This window comes from Alosa sapidissima, chromosome 2, assembly GCF_018492685.1.
Source record: "Alosa sapidissima isolate fAloSap1 chromosome 2, fAloSap1.pri, whole genome shotgun sequence".
Classification (NCBI taxonomy): Eukaryota; Metazoa; Chordata; class Actinopteri; order Clupeiformes; family Clupeidae; genus Alosa; species Alosa sapidissima.
The window spans coordinates 12653413-12662212 of NC_055958.1; the positions used below are offsets into that span (position 1 = coordinate 12653413).

General features: G+C 43.0%; 1 protein-coding gene across 8 annotated transcripts; it reads right to left on the reverse strand.

Annotated features, from left to right (window-relative positions):
- Positions 1-5114, reverse strand: si:dkey-69o16.5 (uncharacterized protein LOC100149419 homolog). 8 transcript variants are annotated; one of them, XM_042077536.1, is made up of 10 exons: positions 5021-5100; positions 4812-4891; positions 4495-4591; positions 3602-3690; positions 3228-3302; positions 2866-2945; positions 1974-2147; positions 1117-1176; positions 479-561; positions 1-189 (listed from the first exon to the last, which is right to left on the reverse strand). In XM_042077536.1, the coding sequence occupies exons 3-10, from the start codon at positions 4587-4589 to the stop codon at positions 111-113; spliced, it is 735 nt and encodes a 244-aa protein (XP_041933470.1). In that variant the 5' UTR covers positions 4590-4591; positions 4812-4891; positions 5021-5100; the 3' UTR covers positions 1-110. The 8 variants fall into 8 exon arrangements, with proteins under 8 accessions (XP_041933470.1, XP_041933443.1, XP_041933462.1 ...); XM_042077509.1 differs by having other exon boundaries at positions 4495-4670; XM_042077528.1 differs by lacking the exon at positions 4812-4891 and having other exon boundaries at positions 5021-5114.
- Positions 5115-8800: the final 3686 nt, after the last annotated feature.

An 8800-nucleotide genomic window follows, 5' to 3' on the forward strand; every position in this document is an offset into this window, starting at 1 on the left:
TGCTTTAGAACTGTTTATTTAGTAAAAATCACATGCTCTCTCATGAACCCTGTGCACCGTAACCACAGTAACCACTGGGACTGGCACTGGTGGCAGGTCAGCTTCAGTCCTCACAGTACTGATGCCCTCTCTGTGTCCAACAGGAAGCTGAGGTCATTTCCTGGGTCGTACTCGACAGCTGGTTTCCCCCTGGGAGAGAGAGTCAGCAAAACCACAGTTGTGTGGCTGAAAAAAATAACCTGCTACTTTCGCTGTGTGTAGAGGAATATGTGTGAGTCACCTTGGGGATGTGAATCACACTCACATGGGGGAAAAATCTGTGCGTTGAGTGTGAGTGTTGAAAAAGACTAAGTGTGTGTGTGTGTGTGTGTGTGTGTTGAGAAAGACCACATCCATGTGTGTGTGAGAGAGACTGAGTGTTGAGAAAGACTGAATCCGTTTGTGTGTGTGTGTGTGACAGAGAGGAAGGGTATCTTACGGAGTAAAGAGTCGTGCTTTTGTAGTCCCCAGCAGCGTGACCTTTTTGCCCTCCACCAGCAGCATGGAGCCCTCTCTTAGGCCCTGGAAGAGTCCAGCCACGTTACAGACAACAGGAGGACAGCGCATAAGATAGATAGACGGACAGCGCGCAGCATGGGGTCAGAAAAATAGTGCAGCTAATAGACCAGCATGTTGAGCTGTCAAGGTACCCAAGGGCCGTGAACCGTACCTTAATAAATTAGCTAATGGCGATTGTCTGCCCTGAGCTGATAACAGAATGGGTAGACAACGTTAGCAAGTGGCCAGAGATTCATTAGCGTGTATACATGCAAAAAAGTAGTACAAGTAAGCATTTGACGTTTCCTTGATGTTTCAGTCAATTCACACACACACACAATTCAATGGGATGGAAAGCTTTCTGACCCTAACATGCGCACACCTTTTCTATAACGTGGACCGTGAAGGGGTCTATAGTACCATATAGTATACTACAGCAAAGCATAGTACAGCATAGCATTGTATAGTATAGTTTAGTATAGAAAAGTATAGTATCATATAGGATATGATAGCATAGTACAGTACAGCGTAGCATAGCATAGAGCATCGTATAGTGAAGGATAAAGTCTAGTGGCTCACCAGGACAATGGGAGTGTTGGGCTCCTCATGGTACTGAGTGATGCGCTGTTCTCGGGTCTCCTGTAATAGAGATGAGACAAATAAATAAATATGTCATTACGTACAAATCAAGAACTAATAAATAACTCATTCACAGGCATGTGAAACTTGCAGCTCTGACGAAAAGAAATTCTAATCTAAACCATGTAATTGGTCAATTTAAACCAATAAAGCCAAAATAGAACAATTTGGCCCTTTAATTCATGGAACACATGAGCACAAGTATTCTGCTGCTTTAGGAAGAATTCCATTTCCTGCAGTGATATAAACAAAGTAAATGTGATACACAAACCCTCCCCAAACAATGTTTTACACTAGTCTGAAAAAGCACCAACTGACTTCAGATCTTACCACATACACCAGAATGAATGCACATTATCTAGGTGCTCTAGCAACAAAAATGTTTTCTAACCTCCTCTTTTATAAGATTAGCATAAGATGTTTAACATAGACTTTTTTTCCCTGTCGAATGAAATCCAAAAACATGGAATATGGAACACACACTTCTGCAATTTAGTGTCCTTTTAGGTTTTACACACTGCAGATATCTAGACTTATCAGTGCTTCTGCTTATTCTGAGTAACTAACTATTTATAATCTCATTGTGTTAACACAAATACTGGCCACCTTGTGTTTTGGTTGTGCAACATACGAGACTTGGTTTGTAAATGAGCATGGTTAGTCTATTACTATGAAATATATTGACTTTACTTAGACTGTTAATTTGAACTGTTTGTTTTTGTTTGTCGTAAGTCACTCTGGATAAAAAGCATCTGCTAAGTAAGTAGGAAAACAAGAACAAAAACATGTTGTCTTACGCCCATGTGTCGGCTGTTGGAGTCTGTGTCCAGGTAATGGGGGTTGATGTTGAAGGGCACCAGGCCGATGGCAGCGAAGGTGGGCGGGTACACGATGGGCATGTCGTTGGTGGTGTTGATGCTGACCGTAGAGACGTTGGTGCCCGCGCTGGAGCCCATGTAGGGAACGCCGTCCTGTAACGCAAACTCAAGGTCACTCCAATGTCACAGGTGAAGATGTGTAGCATCAGTCTCAATTAGTACTGCTACAAAGCTAACCTCATAGCATTACTTACTTAAAAGTGATTTACAAGTTATTTACAAACAGATTGTTTGTTTATAAACAGACTGCACTGCTTGTTATTCTTGTTGTGGGATTCTTTGTCTTTGCTTCTATTAGGTTCTCTTTTGTAGCACAGTTCTCAGTCTTGTCAATGACCACAAAAGCAGAAGAGGACTGAGCAACACGGCATGTATGGATACTCCAGTTGTTTTTCAGGCACTGCACCAAAGGGTTTGATTATAACCAATATGCTTCTATTCACTAACTAATAGTTTGCCGGTAAATTCTATGCCACTTTTGAAGCTACTTACTGTTGACTTCATGAAAAACTTAAGGGGAAGTGCCAAGTTCCTTACAGCCAGAGCTCAACGTTAACTTTTAAAAGTGGTTAAAAATGGTTAAAAGTGATTGCCAGCTTGGCAACCAGGTCTGAGGTTATGGTTATGGTTGCCAAAGCCAACCAAATCTGGTTGTCACTTCTAACAATTTGGTACCCAAGGGCAACCAGGCAACCATTAATGTCGAGCCCTGCTTACTGCAGCTGTTGCTGGTTAGGCTTAAATCTGCCTCATTGGTTAGTCTCACTGAATAAAACCATCTGCCTTATGAGAAAATGCAAATAGAACTCACATCAAATACACGCTTCCTGATCTCAGTCACCAGCTTGTTGTCATAGAGGTTCTTGAGCAGACGGAATGTGTTGCCCCCTCCTGGAATTTTCAAGATACAACATACAGCACAACTCTGAGAAACTGTTTAAGGAGACTACATACCAGTAATTACTTCAAAAAAAAAAAAACTATAAGTAGACTGGGTAGAAGAGGCTATACTGTATATCGTAATATATGTGAGGAAAATGAATAAAGACCTACCAATGAAAATGAATAAAGACCTAGCACTGAAAATTAATGAAGACCTACCGATGAAAATTAATAAAGACCTAGCGATGAAAATTAATGAAGATCTACCGATGAAAAGTAATGAAGACCTACCGATGAAAATGGCCTCAGCTTTCCTCACAGCCTCCACTGGATCAGCTGCCTCATGCACACCGTCCACCTCATAACCTGTGGGCAAGGATCAGATTGAAGCCGTATTGGCACAGCAGTCTTAATAACCCGGCTCCACCATTAAGTCTAAGATTGACAAAACAGTAACACAAGGCATGCTATAAAAGGTCATGCCTTCTTTTGATATAAAGTTAAATACTATTAAACAATGTTATTGATCAATTATATAATTAATTTGGGGCAATTGCAATTTTACACTTGAGCAGATTACACCTTTTGAGTTATATTATGTTAACCTCTGATGTGCACATACACGTAATGCCCATGTATGCTATGGCCACAGAATGAGTTGTTACCTAGGGTCTTGAACTTGCTTCTTGCTGTATTGGTGTAAGCATCTCGGTCATGTAGGGCGTAAGGAACAAATAGAACCCTCTTCACTCCCCTGTTGTGATGGAGAATGACTCATTAAGTGTCATTAAGAAGTCATTAAGACAGGTGAAATAATAATTGTAATGATTAACCCTAGGGAATGCTGGAAAATGAGTGTTCTAAAGAATATCTGGGTTCATTCAGAGATAGATAGATCTATCTATATGGCTCTGGGTTCATTGAATTCAACATAGAATTTTAGAACCTTCAAATGTGGCGGAACAGAATCTTATGTTAGAATGTTCAAAAACCCACACCAAGGGTTAATGTGGCTACACTGGCACAACTGTTTTGGCTACAATTTGCCATTATATCATTAATAGGTTTAGGGTGCATTTGGTGTTGTTGTTGTTGTTGTTGTTGTTGAAAAGCAAAAGTGTTTCTAGGCATTCTGATGTGTGTGTTCATTGTGTAGCCCATCCAGGTTGATTTATGTCATTCTTAATTTTCTTTAAAAAAAACATTAACAGAATCAGGCATGTTATTATATGTCAGTACAATTCAAGATTATGCTTCTCTAGTTCAGTTAACTCCTTTTTGAGAACTGCTTTGAAAACTACACCTTTAATGCCTGGTCAGAGCAATTCAACATTTTCTCATGGGCCAATCATTTTATTCAAGAGCTATATTTATGCTGCCAATAAAGTAGTAGACCCAATACTTCCAGTTTACTAGCATATTTCTGGTTTACCATTTACCTCAATGAGGTTTCTAAAAACGATTTAGTAAACATAAACAAGTTGTATACCATATTATTCCACTATTTCAGAGAGACAGACATTTTTAAAGATGCAACGCATAAGCCTAGCCTACTTACTTTCCAAAAAAGTCTTGAATCTGTGTCTGGCAGTGGTCAAGATATCCACCCCCATAGAGGGTTGAATTTGACACCAGCAGTAGTCTTCTCTTCATGTCTTTAAAAAGGGGAAATAAATGCAGACAGTATGTGCAACAGCAGGCTATTCCTTTCAAACTTACTGCAGCCAGCAACTTCTGAAAAGGAACCGCACAGATAGACTATCAGTAAAACCTTGTACAAAGTTTATTAGGTGGCCAAGGATTGTCTGATCATAAAGTAGCCGAACGATTTGCTGACGACAACGGGTCGGGATAAGGAACGTTTCAATAAATCACCTTTGCTCAATGTTCGGAAAACCGTAGGATTGCTTGATTGCTGTTAACTCACAATGAATTCTGGCAGGTAGGCTATGGAACTATGTGCACCATAGTAAATTTGCCATTAAAATGTGCAAAACATTAAGTAGGCTACATACCAACGGCGTTATTTCGACAGGCTATACAAGACCATCAGACTTGTGGTGAGTTTATCACTTATTACTCACAGAGACATATGTAAACAAAGTTAAATCATCATGTCCGTCAGTCGGTCCGATTTACTGTGTCTGTGGAAAGCTGCCTGTCACATGACAGTATAGCCTACGTCATCCCGAATGCGTCCCAATGAAAACAAAACTGGCTCGACTCGTGGTGCACCAGTTCACTCCAACCTGACAGCCCATTGTGTTATTTTCCATCCTGAAAGTCAGCTATAATTCTTAAACCACAGAATACAGTAACTAGAGGTGTGAATGACAGAATTATGTCAAAGTTCAAGTTTTTTCAAGTAGCCAACTGTTTGACGCAATCAGTGGACCAGTAAGTGTATCGCTTTGCGTAGCCTAAAACGTTAGCTAGTTGGTAATAAAGTTAGCCGTTTGACAGAGAAAGTAAATGCAGCTTGTGGCGTGGCGTCTGTTGTTGTCGATGTTGGCCATCGTGTCCTTGCCCGCATTTCTTTGGGAATGAACTCTCTCTCCCTCATTATCGCTTTTTTCTTTTCATTCAGTGCAGAAAGGGGGCAACACAAGCCGCAAACAACATCAGAACATGTGAATGAAAAGCTGAACGGTCTGCTCCGGCAGTTTTAATGGCTCAACGAGACCGTTTTATTTCCTGTTATGTGGGTGAAGCGGGGGGTGCTCTTTTAATGTACACACTTTAAGGCCTGGGTGGAGCAGTATTTAGTAAGGAAGCATTTTATAGCCGAAATGGTTGAGGAGATTGAGTGAGAGAGATGTGGTCTCGGCTGCTGCGGTTAGCAAACCTAGGGCCCGTAGTCAGACCATCACCACAGTAACAGCATAGTTCCCATTCTTCCGCTAAACCTCAAGCAGGCCACGCCAATTCTTCTCACTGCCCGCGCAGTGCAGTGTGTGCCTGTGTGTAGCTGCGGCGACAGACGGAAAGCTTGTGTGTGTGTTTGTGTGTACAGTACGGTCTGTTTGCAGTTGTAAATATTGTGGTCAGCCGTTCTGTCTAAATATCTGTCTTCAAGGAGACCGCTTCATTCATCTTTTTTGTCCACATTGAAGCGGCCCCTTTGTGTGCATGCATCTGTGAGCAACATCTGTTTTGACAAAGTAGGATTTAGTGCCTGGGAGTTAAAACAAAGACAGAAAGCACATTTCACATGGTCAGAGTCAACTAGGAATGTTTCTGTCAACGAAAACACAGCCATTTATTTCTCTTATTCATTTGTCATTTTCTTTTGACCTCTCATCACAAGTTTTTCACTTAGTGATGGTTTAATCATGACCTTGTAGCCTAGGCTACACTCTGTGATTGCTCCACTAGAGGACAGGCTAACCCAACACTTGTGGCCCGATAAAGCTTCTCTGACAGCAGCTGACTGGAAGCTTTGATTGTGAATCCGGCTTTGGGTTCGGCCCTGATCTGGCCCTGGTAGCCGACTTGCCGAATTGGCTCCTGGTGTCCGCAGCTTCCCCGGGTGCTGTGCCCTGTCTGTCGCCCACGTGTTTTTTCAGGCTCTGGATCTCTTCCCCATGCCAGGGCCCTCTGGTCACAGTGATGAGGAAATGATAAAGGAGAGCGGTCAGCACGGCTCGAGCTGTCAGACTCGTTTAGCGAATATTCCCTACGTTCGCCCTTCACTTCAAAATTTTTTCTGTATTTTTTCCCCTTCTCTCTCTCTCGCTCTCTCTATTTCTTCTTTTCTCTCTCACACACTGTATTTCTTGTGTTTGTTTTTTTCCCGTCTTTCTTTCCTCAGTCTGTTTCCTATTTGAGACGTGAGCGCACCGCGTGTGCCCCGTGGGTGTAATGGAAGCGCGGTGTTTGGCCAGCGTGTATTTTGGTGTTATTATCACATTTCCTCTCCTTTGCGCTTTGCCACGCCGTGTCCGTCTCCTTTTCTCTCTCTCTCTCTCTCTCTGTTGTGTGATGGGCAGAAACGGCTCATCGGCTGACTCCTGTTGGGAATTACGGACGTGTTTGACAGAGCTGCCGGCGACACACCGCTGCGTGTTGGGTGAGAGCATGTGCCGTCTCGTCTTTTGAAGATGAGCACCGCATGCATCTGTTTTGGGTTTGTGTGAGAGCGTCTCACTCCCCCCCACCCCCCTCCTCCCCAACCACCAACACCACCAGAAAGTCTCGCGCAAGATGAGCTTCTCATGGTATAGCCTCTGCTCTTATGCCTTGATGCCAAAACGTCACCTGACACACACACACTCACACACACTTACACAATGCCTCAGCACCTCCACTGGAGTTCCGTTACCCTCCTTTTTTATTCACGGACTTAGAGAAAGAACCCACAGTTCTAAATGAAGGAGAGATAAATGGAGAGGAGGACAGAAAGGACGGAGAGAGTGAAAGAGAGAGAGAGAATGGTGTGAATGAATGTCCGAGTCCGAGTGGCAGACTGACGCAGGCGGCCGCAAGAGAGGGCTTATAAAATGTGAATCATCTGGCAGGCTGCTTTTAACCAAACCATGAAATGCTGGAATGAGAGGGCACTCAATTTAGCCTCTCTCTTTTTTAACTTTCCTGTGGCTGGCAAGCCATGCGTGGCAAACCGGATCTGAGAGAGAAGAGAGAGAGAAAGAAAGAGAGAGAGAGGGAGAGAGCAATGGGAACAGTGTGGAAGAGGGTGGTGGGGGCGGTGGGGTGGCACCTTACCCACTGCTTAACTCTGGTGCCCATTAGTTTGCCCAAAGTGCTGCCATCTTCAATCTTCTGGCTCCAGGAAGGAGTATGGGCAGCGATTGGCACCACTCTGGAAAAAAATGAGAAAGCAAAAGAGAGAAATAGAGAGAGAGAGAGATAAAAAGAGGGAAAGAGAGTGATGTGTGGAGAGGGACAAGTGTGTGGTAGTTAAAGACTGTTGAACATCAGTGCAGGGTGCTGTTAGAATTATGTACAGCATGGGGTTTTATGGGGGTGGGGAAAGAGAGGAGAGAGGAAAACAGGTTGTGTTGCCAACAGGAGAGTTATGTTGGAACAACAGCTGGTGGCCTGTGATTGGCTGAGGGTCAGAGGTCAGGCAGAGTGAAGCGTAACTCACCTGATTTGTGACATCACTTTGTTTGGCACCTTCCAAGGCACACCATGACCATTTCTCAAAGTCAAGGATGGGTCCTTGAAAGCCGCTCAAGGATGTTACGTCATCGAATCTCGCCAAGCACTGTTCCAATGTCAAGGGTGCTTTAAAATTCTATCAAGCACTGAGTCCTTCGTTCTGAGATTTTCGAGGATGCATGCGTGTATCCTCTGCGTGCTTGGAACACCCACAATCCTGTACGCATTGTGTGTTTTCCGTATGCTAAGAAGAAGCCTTGCCTCCTCTTTGAAGGATTTGACTCGGCAGGACTCGTTCTACCAAGCACGAATCCTTGACGTGCATGAATGAGTGAATGGGTGAACGTGAGGCATTGCTTAGTCCTCTCAGTGCTCGGACACATAGAAAACGTGCCATATAGCATCATTATTTCCATAATAAATTAATCTGTTAATTATTTTTTGCCATTAATTGTTGCAACATTCACCAGTTAGGATTTTCCTGTGGTAAGTGATTTTCACAAGGGAGTCGTATGGGACTTTGAAACTCACACCCCACTGTACCTACTAGTAGTTAACATCCAAGCTATCCACACATAATCTGTATTCTGATACACAGTTTCACTGTGTTTATATTAGACTGCACAATTTGTCATTAGAGCATCAATTTAAATTAGGGTGTGTGTGTGTGTGTGTGAGAGAGAGAATGTATGTAAAATTGTGTAGAACTGTGTAAAATTCTGTTGGTGTGTGACTATATGTTT

What these genes read in the sequence shown, in the direction of transcription:
- si:dkey-69o16.5 (XM_042077528.1), bottom strand. Translation starts at nt 4,589, where the DNA reads ATGAAGAGAAGACTACTGCTGGTGTCAAATTCAACCCTCTATGGGGGT. An exon ending in TCAGGAAGCGTGTATTTGAT is followed by an intron (nt 2,148 to 2,865) that starts GTGAGTTCTATT and finishes TTTGCGTTACAG; the next exon opens with GACGGCGTTCCCTACATGGG. An exon ending in CCAACACTCCCATTGTCCTG is followed by an intron (nt 562 to 1,116) that starts GTGAGCCACTAG and finishes GGACTCTTCCAG; the next exon opens with GGCCTAAGAGAGGGCTCCAT.